We start from the raw sequence: 20,634 nt of genomic DNA, 5'->3' as shown, positions 1-20,634 counted from the left end.
AATTAGGATTTCAAATCAGCTGCCTAAAGACATAATTTGAGTAAGATTTGGACCTGCATAATAAAACATTCATAAGAACTTGAATATTTAATAATTAGGGCTGGGCTAGACCTTCGTAGTTTTCCCATCTCTATGTATTAAATCGCTCTCTCCTCCTGCAGACCTGTAATGCTGTCATTTATCTTCATAAGAAAATAAAAACATAATTTGGAATGCAAAATGTGAAAAGCCACCAAGATAGATATTTCAATCTCTTTGCTAACTCCAGTAGCAATTTGCTTGTTAGCAACTAATTACATACTGGCTGCTAATAAGTATAAAGAGATCTAAGATTGTTTGAACATACATAAGAGTCTGCAGAGATGGCAGTGAAAGGTGGGAGCTCCAGGCAAGCTCTGCTTTTAAGTTTTATCAAAAAGAATTGTCAATTCTTACACAAGTATGAGTAAAAAAAAAAAAAAAAGTGTCGATTTTCTAGTACCAAGAAAAAGGATTTTTAGTACCAAGAAAACAAGTTAAGCTCCAAATATTTGATACCCTCTGCAGATCTAAGTGTCACGGTTTAGTTAAAATTAGACCAAATGGAGAATAAGTATTAAAAAAGTAGGAAAATTAGTTTGCTGCACTTAAGTTTATTTGCTTTTTTTTTTTTTTTTTTTTTTAGAACAAATTGGATAATTTCTCCCCTAGGAGCAGTTTTTTTTTTGGTTAGATGGGATATAGCAAATTGGAACAATAGAACTGGGGTTTGAATCCAAATGTCAGGGCTCCAGTCTGTGTGTTTGTTTTTTGTGTTTGTCCCCCTTCCTCAACAGGAGGCGCCTGGTTCTGGTCCGCCCCCTCACACACCTGCTGATGGTTACCTCGTTAACGGAGTGCTCTTAAGCTGCTGATTGCCACTACCTCGATGCCAGAGTGTTTGCCAGTTTTGGGTACTCTAGCCAAGCTGAGTTTCTGCAGAGTAAGACTGAGTTCTTGTCAACCTGAGTTTAAGCTTTGTTTTTTTGTCTTTGCCTCTCGGCAGGAAGTCATCCTGCAAACTAGATCTTTCGGACCTTCGCTCCCTGGAGGGATCAACTGAGCCTCAAACTGAGCTGGGGATTCAAACTGGAGGTTTGGATCCAGTTTCCCAGAGAGAACGTTGAGTTTACACACTGAGCAAGGGAATCATTTCCACTATGACCTGTTCAAGTACGGCAGGAAATCTGAGTGGCAGTCAGTTTCTCCGTTCACCTACAACCGACCGTGTTCTGGGTAAACCCTGTTCCACCCTCCACCGAATCAGACTTACACTGGAATACAGCATACAGATTGAAGTCAAGGATTCTACAACTTCTCTGGAAATGTGAGTCAACAACCAGATCCTCATCTCCATATCCTCAAATAAAATTTCCCACTGAGCCTGAACTAATCGCTGTGTCTTCCCCTCACCTTCCAGTTCCGGCTGTGCAGAGTTCAGAGCAACACTGCACCGTGCATTATCTCTTCAATAAAACCTGTTAAACCTTTTTGTCCTGGTCTCTCTGAATTGGTTTCTCTGCATGTGGGTCCGAGCTTTAAATAAAACCATGACACCAAACAACATAAGTGACGAACTTAAGAGTTTGTTTGGAACCATAGTAAAACCATCTCCAAACGATCTTGGCTCAGTTGCTATAAATAACTAGAGCGGTTTGTTTATGGAGTGAATGTGATCCAATCTTTATCTGCCAGATGTTGGCTACAAAGCTGAACTAAATCAGGTATTAAGGCTCTTTCCCTTTGTCTATGGGTGCAGGTTTAAACCAGTGAGGGCAAAACCAATAAATAAATAAAACAACATTAAAATTCAGCTCAGTCAGGTAAGATCCAGTTGTAAGCTCGTATCTTTAAGTTTTACCAATTCAATTTGCAGCTTCTATTAGCTATATTTATGATAATTAAATGAAGAAGAGCAGACATGCAGCTGAAATTAAAATATTTCTCTACCTCTAAAGTTCCGTAGGAAACAGATGTACAAGGTTTACAAAACATGGAAACACATCTAATCAAAAAGAAAGCAAAAAGGAAGTTGTTAGAAAGAAGGGATAAAACTAAAACATAATAATAAAGACCATAGAATGTTATTACAATCTATGCTTCATATTATGCATGAGAATGTATTTGTTACCTTGTGGGGACCGTGTAAAGCCAACTTCCCTGGACTCTGCTACTTTGTGAGGACTTACAGGGACTTGTGAGGACCAGTCTGCTCCTAACAAGGAAAAGTTATCTTCATTGGTTGGGGGTCAGGGTTAGAGTAAGCCGTAAATCGAGTTTGGTTATAGTTTGGTATGTATTGGTAAAAGTAAGTGCCTGTTATGGTTCTCCCATTTTGGGATTCTAAGTTTTTAGTTTTCACTTATAAGTAATTGGGTTTTGTTGATCTTTGGTTTATTTTCCATTATATTCAAGCAGTCTTTAGTTACTCTCTGTTGCCCCCCTTTGCTTGTTTCCTTTCTCCTTGGCTTCCTTCTAGTTAGTTCCACTCACATCTGTTCCACATTTAGCTCATTAGTCCATCCTTTGCTCTGTTCCCCTTATATACACCACCTCTGCAGTCATTCAGTGCTGGTTCCTTGTTGTTTTAGTTGCTTCCTCGTCTCTGGCTCCTCACGGGTTTTCCCTGATGTTTTCTGGTTTTTTGGTTCTTTTTATTTTTGTAGTTTTTACTGCCTACGTTTTTATTAAATCAACAAGAATTCATCTCTGATTCACTCATCTCTGCATTTGGATCCTCAAGCAACCTCATCCCCATTGTTGACAGTGTCTAGAAATTAATCAGAAATGAAAGGGAGTCAATGAAAGTCCTCGTAAGGATTACAGGAGATAACGTGTGATGTAAAATCTAACTGAACAAAACCTAACCTATTTAATAATTGGATCGAAAAAAGATTTCTTATCATTTCAGTCTAGTTTGGATCCAAACCCCAGTGTCCTGCACCCTGGAGATTGACACTAATGTCTGCTAACAGAGAAAGCTGGTGACATTGAATAAATGTGTCGGCCCCTAAATTGGAATCAACCTTATCTGTGCTGTTCAATAATAGTTTAATAGTAAATCCCTGACAGTTTGCTGTCTGTCATCATAGAAACAAATTAGGCCTAAATCACAAAGAACTACAGCTTGATTTTTTTAGATAAGTTATTGACTGTGGTTAAAAAAATTATTTAAAAAAAAATATCTACGGATCTAGAAACGAAAATACATCTTATCATGTCGCTCACCTGTTCTTCAAAATCTACAGGCTCCTCCAGTAAACTGAAAACCCAGTATATGCAAAGATTGAACCCAGAAATGATCCTGATTTCTCACTTATCCCACTATCTGAGGCAGGACCCTAAGTTAGATGAATGCATGAACAGTAAATCAGAAATATATTATATAAAAAAAAAAAAGAATAAATCTTAAGATACGAGCCAACCGCAATAAATAAATTAGAAATGACGGCAAAACAAAGCAACAATCTTTACGTTTGCCTACATTCCTGGCTTTTCTTTGACCTCTAAACAATGCAGGATGGATGCAGCATATCTACATTCTTCCAATGAATGGGATTAGTTCCCATAGGAGGCACAAAGGCTGACATGAAGGATGATGCCATTGTCTCCTTGCAGGCGATGCTCAGCTGGGGAGTTCTTTATCGTCTCTTCTCAACTATATCTTCTACTTTTACAGCAGAAGAGGCTCAGAGAGAATATGCTCTGATAGAGTTCCTGAAAAAAGCCTCTTTCTTACATTTGTCACCTGTTTTCTGGTGGACTTTCCTGTGGTTTGTCTTAACTATTCTCTTTTTAAAATTTAAGCTTTGTTGACTTTTTCAATCCTTATGTAACTACAGAGGAATTTTTTTTAAGGGTGACTGATTAGACTGATGCTGGCTGGCCAGGATGATACTGATGTCTGAAAGCATATATCGCTCTTGATGCCTGACTTTCAGTTTCTGTGGAATCACCACTCATCTACTATACCAACAGCCTGCAATGGTTTTTCCAGACATAGTCTGATGAAAGGACTTATACCAGTGGGTATTTTGGTGTTTTTTTTATAGAAGTAAATCTGAGTTACAGCTTTGCTCATCATAAAAGACGCAAATATGGGCTTAGTGCCTCATCATAGGCAGAATAGTAGTATATGTAAGCACTGCTGGACAGCCACCCTAAATGAATCTGTTCGGTTGTTTTTTAATAAGGTGATACTGGTGGGATTATGAGGCTGATTAAGTCCCTTTGCACTGCGACTCAGCTTCATGCTGCTGCCTGTGATTCAACGAGAAGATACTGAAAAGGTGCATTTGCATATATGTATGAGATGAAACACAGTGGCCTACAAAAAGGCCAGGAAAACATCATAAAGTTTAATTTTTTATACCACAGGTTTCACATTCCCCTGTGCTGCAGAAAAGGAACCTAAAAGGACAGAAGTTTTAGCCAATTGATCAAATTTTAAAGCAGAGAGAATAAAAAAAAAACTGTCTAAAAACTTTATTAGAATTTGTCTTAAACGATTGCATTATTGGAAGATAAAAACCTGTTTTTGGATGCCAGTTAATCTGATGAGCATTTCAAGATTTGTAAAAGATCAGGGCAGAGGCAATTTCAGTTCCAATTTTTTCTGATTTAGTCTCATTCCAGCATCAACTTCAAGTCATGGTAGACTCATTTTAGTTTTGGGAAAACCAGAAATAACCTGTCTTTTTGTTTTATATGCAAAGTATATACAGAAACTAATGATATCAACAATGTTTTATCAGGGCTTAATAAGTAGCAGAATACATTAAAAAAAAAAAGAACAGGTACGACTTAAATAGAAAGGCAATAAAATTTTCACTCAAATTTTTTAAAGATGTTTCAACACCTACCCAGAAGGTTTTGTAAATTATGAAATCGCAATTCAGAGTCCCACCAGTATCACCTTATATATAAATGTAAAGAATAGAACCGCGGATGTCTGGGCAAAGTGATTGACCTACATGTTAAGAATGCTGGCGTACCATAAATGATAAATTATGAACAGTTTAGTCTGTGCCTTCAAGTCATTTGCCCATAGGAAGACGTTACCTGGATATAACCTAACTGAATATCTTCAGAACAGCTCCAAATGACACAAAACTCCTATGGGTGAGTAGAACATGATGTAATAACATAAAATCAAGGGCCCAATGTAAAAAAAAAGGCATTCCCCTTTAAGATTTTTTTTCAAATTTTAGGGCATTTTTTTCAGATTTTGCCATTTCCATCAAGCTTTTCTCCTGATACTTCAAAATGGGCATTAGAAAAAGCTGATGGGAACACACCTTATGACTGTGTAACAGTACTTACAGTAGAGATGAGGGGAGGAGTCCTGATGACAACAAGTAGATTTACAGTGAGAAAGTAAAGAGAATAGAGAGAGGATAATCTGATTCACCTGAATATAGGTGCATTCTACTTTAGAGAACCACGTCAGAGTTCAACACAGACCAGCAAAGCAAGCTTAGTGAGTTAAATAAGGTCACGCAATTAAAAGCATTCAACACAAAGTTCAAACAAACTCCATCTGGAACTAATTTCTATTTCTACTTATCTACCTGGCCAGGCACAATTAAGGTAGTAAAGGAAAAAAAAAGCAAGTTTTATTTGCTGTTGTTACCCTCTAGGGGGCACCTGCAGCAGTTCTCAGCTGTGGTCCTTGGAGTAGCTGCATGCTTGGTTCAGTATAAAGGGGAAATAGTTGGATCTCAAACAAACGACTCAGAAGCGGGCGGATTTTATGTTTCCAATAATCATTGGTTCTTCTTCTGCTTGTTCAGGAGCAGAAGCACTGGTGTTTCAAATGGAATGGTTCTAAAGGGGAGGGAATCAGAAACTAGCAGACTCAAAGCTTAGGATGTCTTTGGGATGATAACCTAGTTGAGCCCATCTGCTTTGGCTTAACATTTTTGGTAAAACATGCCTTTCAGAATCAATGCATGATTTTTTTTATAAACAAAGTTTCAGACCAAAAATATACTACTTCTTTGACTTCATCTACTGCAATTAAAGCCACACTAAATACACTGATGGAGGATAAAGGTTCATGGAGTGTGAATACCTTTTACTTTACATTTAGTTCTAACTGGCCTAACTTCCATTTTTCTTACAGGTTTTTCTTACAGGCTATATTTCAATCTTTTAATCCTATGTTTCTACAAGTGTATCGGATATGCCAAAACTCTATTAAGAAAAGCGCAGCACACTGAATGTTTTTGAAGCAGCTGAGATATTGTGTATCAACAGTATAACATCTCCAGCTAGCAGTTTGATAGAAAGCAGGCTTGAACATTTCTGCAGCTTCACCTCCTCTTTTCCAGGTTGAGAGGAATGTTACTCCTGCATCTTAAAATGTCAGCTTTTTCAGTCAATGTGTTTGTTTTGAGATAGGTGGAGAGCCTCACCTCTAGTACATTCAGACAGGATGCTCTACTTAAGTCTCTGACACTGACAGGAGTTCAGCAGGAGGAAGAAAGTATTCTAGAGAGAAAAATAAGGTAAAACTTTATGTAAATCTTTCTGGTTAAGGTGTTCCTGGTAAAAACTAAGACTTAAAATTGCAGTTTAAGCCCTCCTAGATCTGAATAGTTTTGCTACTTCACAAGTTTTGCTTATTTCCAACTATTCAATGCTTAAGAAGAGCTAAACTGCATGGTTTTCCCACTAGTCCCCTCTGTAACATGCAAATAGTGTTCGAGAGAAGTACACTATTGCTTGTCTTGGGAGAAAGCATTGAGCGTCTTATCTCCACAAAAACACCAAACTGGGATTTGTTCAAAGTTGCAATAAGATTCAAGAAATGTCAAGAGAAAAGCATAAAATGGCCTGAAGCAGAGCGAAGCTGAGAGAATGGAATTTAACTTCAATCCATGCAGTGCAAAACAAAACTCTTCTGTTTTTGTAATCCGTTCCAGGCTGGCGGTTTTCAGGCAGGGAGACAAACTCTAGATATGTCAGCAGAGCACTGCATCGTGACGTATTTTGCCCGGCCACATGTCCCCTTTTCATGGGCCAGCACCCGGTAGGATGGTGTTGAAGGGGGCAGTGTGGGAACCGGAGCTGAAAGCCTGTCCACTATTTTCCATGTTTTTCTGTTTCTGTGTGTCCATATGCATGGGCAAGCAAGCAAAATGTGTCCTGACCTCCTTGGGGGCAAGCTGCTGAGTGAGCCAAGCCATACTGATGCCTGCAGGCAAAAGAGAGAGAAACAGGTGGGGCTCACTCTCCCAAAGACCCTACCCCAAGTGTGGTGGTGGTTATGTCTATGTGTGGAAGTGTGCATATTTATGCGGAGGGGCTGTTAAAGCATTAGGGAAAAAGAGAGGCTGACAAATTGTGCTCCCTCAGTGTGAGTTTTCCTTGGATTTCACGCTGGTGGCATCAGTCAACAAGCCAAGCAGCTCTGCGGGCTGCCTCCAGGCTGCAAGAAGCCTGGAACAGAATGGTTGTGTCTAAATGGGGCTTGTACACGTGTGGGCCATGTCTGGTGCTCATAGACATGCTGGTACATAAGAAAGACAGATGGAAAATAAAATTCTACCCATGGAAAAATAAGAAGTGATCTATGTTTCCATTTTTGGAGAATACATACTAGCTAAAATAACCTCCACAGGTATTTGAGGTGGTAAAGAGTTTGTTACAATAGGTATTGTTCCTCAAATCAGAAGACTGACAACAGAAGCTCTAGCTAGGAGCTAGTTAGGAACAGTTAAGAGCCTGCCTCACACAAAACAATCCCAACTGCTGCTCATCACTTGCATAACATAATATTTACAGCGGAAGGTATGAGACTGCAGCCTTCCTGTTTTTGACCATCTTCATAGCAACCTTTGTGAATCGATTATGGCCTTAAATGCAACAATATCCCTCTGTTTGGACAAGTAATGTGTCTGCTGCCAAACCCCAATTCTGTGCTCAAGATCTGACTTGAAGCAGTAGTCAAAGTCCTGAAGTTCCCTACAACCCATTGGCCAGTGCAACAGACGGTTACCAAGGAAGCCAAATGCAGGCTAGCCGATAGACATCGCTGACCAAAAAGTAATAGCAGTTTTATAGGCAAGACGAGAGTAGCAAAGATTTAACTGTTTTGTAGTTATCTTGATCAGTAATTCTCAATCCTGATCTTGGAAGTACCAATGCAAGTTTTAGGTGTCTCCTTGGTGCCACCACGCCTGACTTATATAAAGGGATGATTAGCAGGCTTCTGCAGCACTTCATGGCTGCTGAGGAGCTCACGCAATAATTTGAAGCAGCAGTGGAGCGACATCTAAAACATGCAGAGCAGTGATATTTGAGGACCAGGATCGAGAACCACTGATTTGAATATATTGCTGTCAATATAATCAAGGTACAGCACATGTTTGGGGTAGAATGGGAGATTATTGTCCTGGATATTTAACCAACAGATCTGTTGCAACTGTTTAATCCAATATAGGTAGGAATCTAAGGAGAGGTTCCAACACCATGTCTATGGCTTCAAGGATTAAGGCAGGATAAAGGAGTCTAACCAAGTACAAAGTACAAAAAAATGCATCTGAGTGTATATTTCTAATAGACATTAAATCAAATAACTACAGGTTACTTATTATTTAGAAGTTCTTTCTGCGCACACAATCACATTATAGGCACACTTACTTACAACACAATCAGGACAGAGATTGCATCTCAAAGAATGAGTATGATTTGCAACAATAGTTAATTAAGCATCTATAAAGCAAAAATCAAAAGGTGGGAAAACAAAATCTGCTGTTAAACTTAACATATAAGCTGTCACATTTTCTTCAGATTATTCATCTTAATGTTAGTTCAGGCCAAGAAAAGCTATGTCTGGATCTGTCCAAAACTATTTTTTTCTTTTTAGATGTGGCCACTTCTCCTTCCCTAAATCTGTTAAAGTAGTGGACATTTCAAACCACAAGTGCCCAAACTTTTGCATTTGTACCAAAAAAACACAATCAAAAATTATAGGCTAAACACTTATACAGGAAAGCAGATGTTCATTTTGTTGCTGTAAAAGTGTAGCAGAAGGTTCAAGTTATAGAAAATTTAACACTCCACATTACGCCATGTTAACACGTTTCTGTGTTAGGGTGCCTAAATACATTCACTGTTAACAGTAGGTTTGCTCCAAAGCTGCCCTGCTGTAACAAATATTGGGTTACCTGCAACAAACCGTAAAAAATGTGTCCAAAATAATAAAGCATTAAAAATGTGTTTATAATTGTCAGGATTATTAATTAAAACTTGTGATTGAACTCAAACAGCAGAAAATGCCCCAGTATTTGCAGAGATGCTCCGCTCATTAGTTTGAATCGATGAATTTGAGAGATTAGTGTTGCAGTTAATTAGAAACCACTGGTGATAACTACCTGCTCAAACATACAGATGGGAAGGCTTATCCAAGAACTGCCAGGGAGCAGCGTATCATTACAGATAGTCAGAAATAAATGAGACTAAAAATGATGAAGATAGATGGATGTAATATTCCTCTGCGCTCTCAGGGTTTTCACCCAACAGCGGCGTGTTTGCGGCACACACATCAACTCTGAGCATCTAAAACATAAAGGGGAATGCAGACACGGACGTTCGCACACACAGACATGAATATAATTACCTGTCAGGAGCAAGATGGGACTTCCTGGCAGTAAACGAAGTGATTAATATTCCAGTGGAGGGGTGGGGTGTTCCACTGATTAAAAGTTAAGATATTCGCTGCCCCTTTTGTTTCTTTTATCACACCACTTCTCAAAAAAATAAAACTTTACAGCGTATTAAAGTGTTCTAACCCCGTAAGTCCCTCATATAAAAAAACCCCATCAAATTTATACATATATATATAAATAAAAACTCAACTATATATAATATAGTTGAGTTTTTATTAGACGGACCTGCAAAAAAATAGGATATAATTGACCATCCCAATAAAAACCAAACAATTTTACAGATCAGAACTTGAGAAATGTGGCATTTATTTTTATTTAGTGACCCTGGTTCAAGAAAAAAAAAGAAGCATCAATGATAGTTGCAGGTCTTCTAAAATAAGTATATTTTATTCATAAATTCCTTTCATAGGAAAAAACACCAAAGTGGTCCACAGAATGATACGAAATAAATTAAGCCTAAGCGTACATAATTTGCAAACTAATTAAAAGAATAACAAACAAAATAAAAACATTTTTAAAGTAGAGATCATCCAAAAGGGTAAAATATGTGGGTGTACTTACATTCCCTTCAGAACATTAAAACCAGTATAAAAACTGAATATGCTCTGATTTAACCCAACCATTGATATTTAATTTTTTTAGGGTTGTTATGCTGGAAGGTGGATTTCCTCCTTTGTTTTCTGAAGATTCTAACATGTTTCCTTCAGGATCATCCTATATTTAGCTTCTTCCATTTTCGTATTGGCTCTTAACAGCTTCCCTGTACTTCCTTAAAAACGTCATACCCACAGCATTGAGCCACCACCATGTTCCACAATGGTATGGTGTGCTAAGGCTGACTTTTGAGTACCAACCACACATATTTCTTTTTTTATGTGCTCTAGAGAAACTGTAAGGCCAGAAACAGAACAGCTGTCATTACAGAAGGGGAGTGCTAGCCTAGTGATTAGGGCATTGCGCGTGGATCCCAGAGGTTCTGAGTTCAAACCCCATTCCCACAGACTGCTAATCTGGGTCCCTGAGCAAGACCTTAACCCCCAAACTGCTCCCCTGGCACCACACAATGGCAGCCGAATGCTACCCAAAGGGTTTGGTTAAGTGTAGAGAGTGAATCTTGTTACAGTGTAACGACAATAAAGTTGAATTCTTCTGTTCTTTTTCTTTCTTTTTAGTGTTGTTTCATGCATATCAGTTTCTTTATTATAATAATGCAGGAAGTTCTACAGATTATATGGACACTGCAATGTAAGTAGAACAGAGGTGGTAAAACAGAAAAAAAGGAGAAAAGATGAAAGAAAGAGGAGATAAAGGGGAGATAATGTTGGGCTCTGTTCTGATTTGGTATATCGCATTAACACTAAAATACATGGAAGTATCTAAGTTAAACATGCAAAGATCTGAAAAAGTTGCCTTACTTTTCAAAAGAAATCAGAAGCAGCTCTTCTGCTTTTTATGAATATGATTTCAAACAGGCAGGTAAAACCCCAATTTTTCTCTGAAATTCCCGCTTTCATTTTCTAAACCATATCAGCTTTTCTCCCTTTTTCACCTCTAAGTCTCTTTCTCTCCTCTTCCCTCCTCTGGTAGTTCTGACACCTCTTTGTCCAATATTCATCTCCGCCTGTTCTGAGCAGTCTATCCTGTCTGCTGCTTCTCCCAGCTCGATTCTGTGGGGCTCTGGAGTCCTAATAAGTAGAAGCCTAATGGTGTCCCAGGGCTTCAGAGGGGCAGCACATTAAGCGAATTAGAGAGAAAGGCTGCTCCACTAGGCTCTCAACAGAGGAGGAAGGAAACACTTGGTATGTTTTATGTGGATCTTTGCTTTTAAATTATTGTCTATTTTGTTTTTTTTTGTTGTGGTTAGATTTAATGTGGCTGTAAGTCCTCAAAAAAGAAGAAGATTCAGGAGGTTTAAAGTGAAAAGCATTATCCTAATGAAAAATAATTTAAAATTAGGCGAAAAGGATGAAAAAGCAGCAATTTAAACGGCATAGATGTATTAATTTGTGTGTGTAAATTTATTAGCAAGGGCTTCTAAAAAATCTTGTCTTCAGCGATTAGTTTGAAAAAATAGATGTACTGGTGGTGCAGTGAGATGATTGTGGATTGACCCTGACAGGTTTCAGTGTCTGCCTGTTAACCCCATGTAAATGTTCTGGCTCGGCCACTGTACGGCTGGCTAATCAAGCTGAAGTTAAAATCGGTTTAACTACAGGACTGTTACTCTGACTTATGCAAAGATTGGACAGTATGTTATAGTTTTTCAAAATCTAAAAATATTTAGTCTGTTCAATTTTATAGCAGTCTGAAATTTATCAGAATCAAAATGTTTCAACTTTGCTCACAGTGACTAGATTTTAGATATAGAAATATAAGACATGAATTTTATAAATATGTATATGTATACAATTTCACAAAAGAAGAAATGGTGGGACAGATGTGAATAAGCATAAAGTCAATCAAGCAATGCTCTGTAGCCAACCTCAAGGTTAAACTGTAAACAGATTATGTCCAGGATGTATGATCTATTCTTCTCAACAGATGGAAGAAACTCCACAAATAGTAGGATTTTATTACGGCTTTATCAGCCTGATGGACAAAGTCAGAGGTTTGAAGCTCAGTTATGTTCTAACTCATTACATTATCACACTTTCAAGCAGAGTGAGACCTCTCAGATAGCGAACTGCAGTCCTTTGAGTTTCTCTTTCACACCCTTTTCTTTGCCTGCTTATTTGCCCGAGTTTCAGCTCCTCGATCTACTCTGGTGCTCTGCAATCAGACGTGCCAAAGGTTTGCATGACAGCACAGAAGACTAGGTCACCCACTGCTAATGAAGGATGTACAACTCCTTCTGACAGTCATGTGTTGCACATAAAAAAAAGACATTAACTCAGCACATACGTACTGTTTGCATGCAGCGTCTTCAATCAGCTGCACACACTTCTCTACTCATACTGTACAGTTGCAGAGGCAGAGCATCTATTTTGCAACAGTGCAAAAAAATCTGTCTTTCTGTTGCTTTTTCAGATGCAATTGCCTATTAAAAATGTCATCCTCCCCCTTCTGAATGTTTAGGAAGTGATTACAACTGCAGAGGTAATTAGGTCTGCAAACGGTAAACTGAGTTGTGAACACAGTACCACACATGCATGCGTGTGGTAAGCCCTGCCAACCGCTTAATGTGACGCCTTCATTGACAATTATAAAACATTATTGAGCTTGAAAATGTTTTCAGTGCAGTAATTTGTGAATTTAAGCTAATTTCTTTCAGTACAAAGGTAATGCAGCAACAAAGACTGCCTGATGCGGCTCATTTTAGGAAGAAGTGCCACTTTGCAATAAAGGCACCACAAATGGTAGTGGCTCAAGCTTTGCCAGAGGAAAACCTTGAGCCAGTACAGAGATGATATCTCCAGTTTAATTTATATCAATCAGTGAGGAAAAAGCTTTGAAATGCGTTTAACACAGAAAGGGACCCATACAAAGGCTCTTCCTTCATCTATGATCGCTGCCATTAGTTTGAAAGTTGCCAGGGAGATCATCTGACTCCCTCCTTTGTACTACTTCCTCTAGTCCCCATTCTGACTCCCCTCCTCCATTTCTCTCGTCTTTGTCCCCTCTGCCCTTTGATGCTGGATGTGAAAGAAGCACTGGGTTGTCAGCCTTTTAGAGCTTCAGACTAAGTCTCGGATTTTCAGATGACATGAAAGTCTGAAAGTCGGCAAAAGCAGAAGATTATGTGGCATAGTGTTCATTATATATGCATTTGTGAGAAAGATTTGGTGGCTTTTAATTATACACATACATACCGAGAATAATGGTTTATGTATGATTTATGGTTTAATGGTTTATTGATATGGTGACTATCTCATGTATTAAGTACATTTGATAAAACCAGGGATTATGGAAAATACATAGAAAGCATAATTTAGGCAGGCCTGATTTTCCACTATTCATTTACATGGACCTTGACAAGCATCGGCTACCTTGGCAAGGATGTTTAAAGAGAGTAGCTAGGATCTCCCAATCCTATATTGATGTCAGAAATCGATCTGATATTAGCCAAAAACAAAGAGTTAATAGAGTGTATCTGCCTGCATTCCAAAACCTCTGATATTTGCATGCTGGTAGAAACAATTCGCTTATGTCTAAAGTTTCTTTAACACATTGGTTTCTAATAAATGAGTCAGCTGTTTTCATCACTATTGTTGATGATTGCTTGGGTAATATTAGATGATAGTCTTTTCTATTATTCTGCACCACAGTTTAATCGATAAAAGTATGTATGATTTGTGCTGATGTCATATCGGATCAATATCCGCATTGGTCAATTCTGAAAGCTGTAATATTTTGTACTGTATCACACCTGAAAGCGTTGTTTTGGGACGTTGCAGCTTATTTTATCATAATTTAACACACACAAAAAAAATCCAACCTCCAATTTTACTATAATTAATTTGTGTGTTAGAAAAAAAACTGCTACATGATCGTAGATCTTAGAATGTAAATGCAATTGAATCCTTTTTATATAAATATTAAAGAGAATGAGTCATTTACTATGAGATGAATTTTTTTCCAATTCAAAACTCAAATAAATCATGCCTCCCTGTCTGCTTATTTTATTTATTTTTTCTATGTTTAACACTTTATTTTTGCTTTATTTATTAGTTAAATTAAACATTTTGTAAATTTACCTCAAAAAGATCACACAACAAGAGGTACGATAACTGCATGAACTCAATAAGTTAAGAAGGAAGTAATTGAGAGTAGCAACACTAGGTGTGAAAAGAAATAAAAAGTCCAGTTCAAGTGTAAAACAACGCAAAAAAAACATGGATGTTAAGGCATTAAAGACACAAGTAGATTCATGAGTAAAAACACTGCCTGCAGATTGTGACGGCGTACTAAAAAATTATGCCTGCTGATCCCACCCTGTTCAAAAATTGTTTTCAGGCTCAAAAGACACTAAGAAAACACTATCAGAACAGTTGTAATTTTACCACACCCAACTAATTCATATATAACTCTTCTGTTCTCTCACTGCTCTGACAAACTGGCTCCCACAAAGCAAGCAAAGATTGGAAATGGGGGGGCTTTGTGGGGGTTGGACCTGTAGAGCAATCAGGTATTCTCCTGGCAGATCACAGAGGATAAGAAAAAAGTAGTGCTGGGAGTATAATACAACCTCCCACGTGATTACACACAAACCTGGGCATTATATTTGGGCCTGAGAGGTGGGGGGAGACATGTTCCACACCACAAACAAAAATGGCCATTTCACAGCCAGGTCCTCCATGGCCACTTCAGTTGGAGAGATGGCATCCCTTACTGATCTCTCCCACAGCCAGGACAAAAAGAATGTTAGGAAAACCAAATGTCTCATTTATTTTTTTCCTCTTTTCAATTACATCCCCTACACAGATACACAAAATATGGATATAATCCTTACAAAATCTCCTTTCTTCTCTCTCCTTATGTGAGAAACTCTCTCAGTTCAGGACTGTCTTAGTGTCTGTGGGTGATGCGCTTCATGCTGAGTTAGATTAGTTGTCATAATTTTCATTATTATTACATTTTTGCAAATATAACCACCTCCTTATTTCCACTGTGCTCTTTAACAGTCTAAAAGAACATCTGAAATTCAAATCTAACAAAGGTCAATAGAAGCACCTGCTGAATGTTTTCCTTGCAATAAATTTGATGTGTTATTTAAAAAAAGGTTTGCCCCTCACTGATTTCTTTTTCTGCTTTCTTAAACACGTCCATAATTTTTAAAATTGGAAACCGTTACTATCGAAGATAATGTAAGTTAATGTAAATAACTGCATCTCTTTTTTCTGAGAAGTTTTTTGTTCTTTACTATAAAATCTGATGGATTTTTGTTTGCTTTTTGCACTTTTTCATATCTTACAGTCTTGTGTTTATCGGATTGAAGAGCTTTCCTTTTCTTTGCCACAGTAACACCTGAATCTCTGCACTGATAGACAATGATGAGCAATTCTATTCTATCATATAATAACATATTGTATTATATTATAGTCTCATCCTAAATGAAAAAGCAATTTCCCCTAAACTAAAGAAACCTTCTAGCTGTTATTTTGAGTCAGCAGTGGTTCTGACCTCTGAATCCTTTAATATGGGCCTTTTCTGTCCACTACCTCTTTGCTACTGTAAAATCTTGACCTCTGAAATAAGATCTGCAGAGCTATAGATGTTCTGGGTTGTTTCTCTGACATTCTAAGTTGATGATGAGCTCTTGGAATGATTATGGTAGGAGGGCCTCCCCCGGGACGTTCTATGTATTCACTCCCTGGAGTGCTTTAGAAATAGCTTGTAACTCTGTAAAGACTGATAATTGTACAATATTTTCTTTTTCATTTATTTTTGAAATTTTTTAAATCAGGGAGTCATGTGTTGCATTTTGAAGACTTTAAGCCGACTTCATGAGGTCAAACAGGTTCTATTTTTGTGATTTATTTTATTCGATTTGCAGGTTTGGGTGTCAGTGTGTGAGGGGGGGGGCGTGCTGATTGGGTTGTTGGGGGGTTCTAACATTTTTTATAATGTCAGGCCAAATTATCCAGAATATCCTGCGTTGTAAGGACTGATTCCCTTATAGGGTCGAAGGTTTAGAGTCATGTGTGTGAATTGAAATTAGGTCAGGTATAGGGTCAGATTTTTAGGTAATGTTTTAGGGTTAGGCCGTTAAAATTAATAAAAATGAACAGAAGTCAGTGCAACGTTCCTGTTGGGGGGGTTGTATTTATATTTAGCATTTCCCCTAGTCGTCCTCATCTGATATCATGATTAGTTTTAGTTTAATAATCGGACTTATTTAATTTTGAAGAAATAAAATCTAACCCAAGAAATCTGTCAGAAGTCTGTCTTCATTAATACTGTATAACACATGGAGACATATTAAAATCTGCCTCTTTGTTGCATTTAGATTTAGGTTGAATGGACTTAAGAACATATCTATCAATACATAAGGGAAAAAATTCAGATTTACAGAAGGATAGATCTGTTTGTTGTCTAAGCATAAAATGTACAGAATCATTTTCAACTTTAGAGCGAATCCCTGTATTTTGCCTACTTAGTTTAGATTTTTTTTTTGTTTTTTGTTCCCATTGTATGTGGATGCTGGTCTCAGCATATTTCCGTATGCATGTCTTTGTTGTTGTTTTTTTCTTTTTTTTTTCTTACCCAATGGATTCATCTGTTTGATCTTTTTTGCTGAAAACACAAAGCTGTGTTGGTGCTATAGCGACCCACGAGACACAACAGAAATAGATTGCATTCAGATCCTTTGTATCAGCCCCCCCAAAAAATAAACAACACGTAAACAACACACTACCATCAGCAGCTGCTCTTCATCGCCGACTCATGCTCACACTCCCACTTCCCTCTTGCAGAGACTCATTATATTACAAGGACGAGAGCCAAAATAAAGAATCACTTAAAAAGCAGCTGAAAATAAAAGCTATAACAAAATTTCTTGTATAAATATTGAGAAATATGCAACAAAAAAGAATGTAATTTTAGGGATGTGAAATTTTGTCCAACTGAACAGTCATTAATTTCAAAATCATCCTTGCCTCTCTCCAGATCTCTCTCCAGAGAGGCCACCAACCTAGACACTCTCAGTTAACAGCTTTTCGCTGACACACACCCCTCCCACACTTAAATATGCTCCCCCTAAATTACACACACAGTTCACATTATTGCGCAGCCCCCAAGAGGAGCTTTGCACATCTCCGGGGGAACATTAAAAACTCACGGATGTTTGCAGGCCTGGCAACAAAGTGCTGTGAGTGCATCCCCAGGGCCTCCTCTCCCCGAAAAGGCTCACCTGGACACCCACCCTGCAGCACGCTGGCGACGGCCCTGTAAGTCAGAGAGAAGAGGATGGAGGTACAAGCTAAGCAGCTGTGCGCATAGCATAGGTAATCCAATTATTCTCCGTGGTTGCATTTCTTCATGAAACTGTGTAGTGCACCAAACTGGAAAAGTGAAATATGATCTTTACAGCATTCACTTCACATTTACACTTAGTAAGGTACATTAAAGCTGTTGTCTTTGTCTAGTAGACGAACAATAGAGCATGTAGCTATTTCTGTAAATTACAGTTATTTATGGATTAACATGAAAAAGCAATGCAGAATTGTCCTCTGTTACAAAAATATCACATCATGTACTGGCTGTCTGCAGGAGGACAATATCTTAGACAGTTTATTTGAAAGGATTTCCTTAAGCAAAACTCAGCGGATGAGACATAAAAAAGTTAACTAAAAGATGCCCAGAAAGACTACTGATCTACTGATAGACAATGCTTCTGGGTTCAAATGTCTAAAAGAGTAATATGACAGTAACAGTCTTATTTACCACATCCAGGGGTCATTAAAAAGTTAAGCGGAGGAGAAATGTCAACAAAAGTACAACTATAGATTTCCAAATGTGGATAAAACAGATATATATATAAGATGGCATCTTTTGATGTTTAAATGTGTAAAAGAAACATAAGGAGGTCTACATAGAGGAAAAGTGATGTCCAAATGTGGATGAAAATCAAAGGGGAAAACAACAGGTCTTGGATCAAAATCTACAAATGTTTACATTAAAACGATTCTGTCAAGGTAATAGAAAACCAAAAAGGCAAAAACAGTTGCAATGAGTTTATTTTGGCCAAATTTGGACAAGGAGAATGGACAAAAATAAAAGTTTTAATGTATTATTCTGAGCTAGAAGTCTGGGTACTGATATAGTCAAAGGGTGTCCATCGTTTGGACACTTGGATTCAATGTAGTCAATGGACAGATAAGGAATCTTAGAGTGGGTGCTCAGTGCGTAATTACGCTACAACCGCCTGTGTAAACACGCGCACTAACCTGGACATGTTCTCTCTCTGGGGCCGGTGCGCTTTCTCCAATCCCAGTTTCGTGAAAATCCCAACCAGTGCCATGATGGCCACCACTCCACAGATGATGTAAACGATTAAGTTCGTTTTGTCTTTAGTTCTGTTGTCGTTTGGGCTCCTTTTCTTGTAGGGGGTCTGCCCGGTCTTCATCCATAACGGGGTGTCGTAGTTCTTACAGGTGCTCTGGTCCAGCCGCGAGTGCTTGAATGAGCAACAGAAGCGGAAGCCACAGGTGCCGCAGCAGTACAGATAATTGCCCGTCTTGCAGATGAACGGCGGGTCCCACTGGCCCATCACGTCGTAGTAGCCTCGGCACCTGTCCTCGGTGTGAGGCGTCTCTTCCGAAACGCTCTCCTCCTCCCGGGTGCCATTAGAGGTGGCAATCATGACAAATCCCCCGAGTAGTCCTGGCTCCCCGTCGGCCTTACACACGAGAGCCATAAGTTTAAGCAATAAGAAAGCGAGCAGAAAGAATTTCCCTCTCATCGCGCTTCTTCCTCCGATCAACTTCACACAGAAACGAGCTTATTTTGAGAGACGGGGGAAGGCGCACGATCATGACAGGGGGAGATGTCCAGAAACATGCAGCCAAGGAGCGATGCACCGTCATCTGCGCTGATGGACATCGTTATCAACAGATCATCTCCCAACAAAAGAAAATAATAGACAGGAATGGAAAGGAAAAGGCCAATCGATATTACAGTAATTAAAAAAAAATATATATCCGTTGACAGAACTTTAGTTGATCGGAGTTATCCAGTTTTTTATTGATGTTCGCTTTTGTACGTCCTTCCAGAGGCGTTTTCACCAGCTCTCATTGCGCGGTTTCAGGAGTGCATCCGTTTACATATCCATCTGTGCGCTCTTACGCACAGGAGTAGGCAGAGACACAAGCCACGCCGAGGATGAGAGCGCAGTGAGCGAATGGAGGAGCTGTGTGGGAGAGCCTGGTGCGCAAAAAGAGAGGAGGAGGAGGTGGAGAAAACAGAGGGGAGGGAGAGAGACTGAGAGTGTGGGCTTGGATAATAACGGGAGAGGGATACATAGTGAAAGATTACGATAGAAGCTTCGGAACACGCACATATGGCTTTTGCCATGCGAGGAAATACGTGGGAACCCCATTTCTGCTGCCACTGTGGACGTTCTCACTAGCTTTTGGACTATTATTTTGAAATGAAATGTTACAATATTCATAAAGGGTATTTCTTCTTATGTTTTAGAGAAATCGTGGTATAGTTATGAGACAAATCTATTGTGTTGGTAATTAACAGGGCCGTGCAGAGACCACTAAAGGGGCAGGTGCTCAAAAAAAAAAAAGGGCACATCTTATCGCATTTTAGGACAGAGTATTAACAAAGTCACATAGCTTTCAGAGTTTAATGAACAATGATAAATTACAAAATTGTGAGACATACAATCAAAGCTAAGGGAAATCTCTACATAGAACATAGAACTATGCATATGTAAAATATTTTATTAGTAATTTCTTTCTGCAGGTCTATTTTGTTATAGGAAAGTATTACAATATTCAAACCTGCAATTTAGCCAAAGATGTAAATCAGAGCTGGACCACCAGACATATTTTGTCTTTACAGAATTAAACTGTTAAAAATGCATACAAGGCCACAATGCAACCTTTTAGTGTACTGTAATCTATAAAAAAAGAATGTCTGCCTGGTTTGCTGTAGGCTACTGACAGTGGAGATGGAGACGGTCCATTCAGAAAAGCAGAGCTGCTGCATCAAACTTTAACGTGGAACTGCAGAAAAAAAAGAACAAAACAAACATTTTATTAATGCATGTCACCATGAGAAAAGCCTACTCTGTTTGTGTCTTAGTGTATTTTGTAAGTACCTATATACATTTTCTTCAATCTTTCCTCTTCGTTTTTTCTTGTCAGTTTCTCTTTTCTTTTTTTCCTCATTGTCTCATCTTTTCTGTGTTGAGTGAAGGTCAATGTCTTATTTATTTCAGTCTCTTGCCTTTCTTTTTCCCCCAAACTAAATCCAAGATTATGACCCAAAAACT

General features: G+C 38.5%; 1 protein-coding gene across 1 annotated transcript in view; it reads right to left on the bottom strand.

Moving 5' to 3' along the window:
* shisa9a (shisa family member 9a) overlaps positions 1-19,546 on the bottom strand; it is a 70,258-nt gene extending 50,712 nt beyond the window's left edge. Inside the window, exons 1-2 of the mRNA XM_038274176.1 lie at positions 18,578-19,546; positions 17,470-17,576 (exon numbers count right to left, since the gene is read on the bottom strand). Coding sequence (XP_038130104.1) covers positions 17,470-17,576; positions 18,578-19,092 — 622 coding nt within the window. The 5' untranslated portion in view covers positions 19,093-19,546. The remainder of the gene's footprint in view (positions 1-17,469; positions 17,577-18,577) is intronic.
* Positions 19,547-20,634: the final 1,088 nt, after the last annotated feature.

This window comes from Cyprinodon tularosa, unplaced genomic scaffold, assembly GCF_016077235.1.
Source record: "Cyprinodon tularosa strain WSP-4 unplaced genomic scaffold, ASM1607723v1 ctg90, whole genome shotgun sequence".
Classification (NCBI taxonomy): domain Eukaryota; kingdom Metazoa; phylum Chordata; class Actinopteri; order Cyprinodontiformes; family Cyprinodontidae; genus Cyprinodon; species Cyprinodon tularosa.
This window is presented reverse-complemented; position numbering and strand designations above follow the sequence as displayed.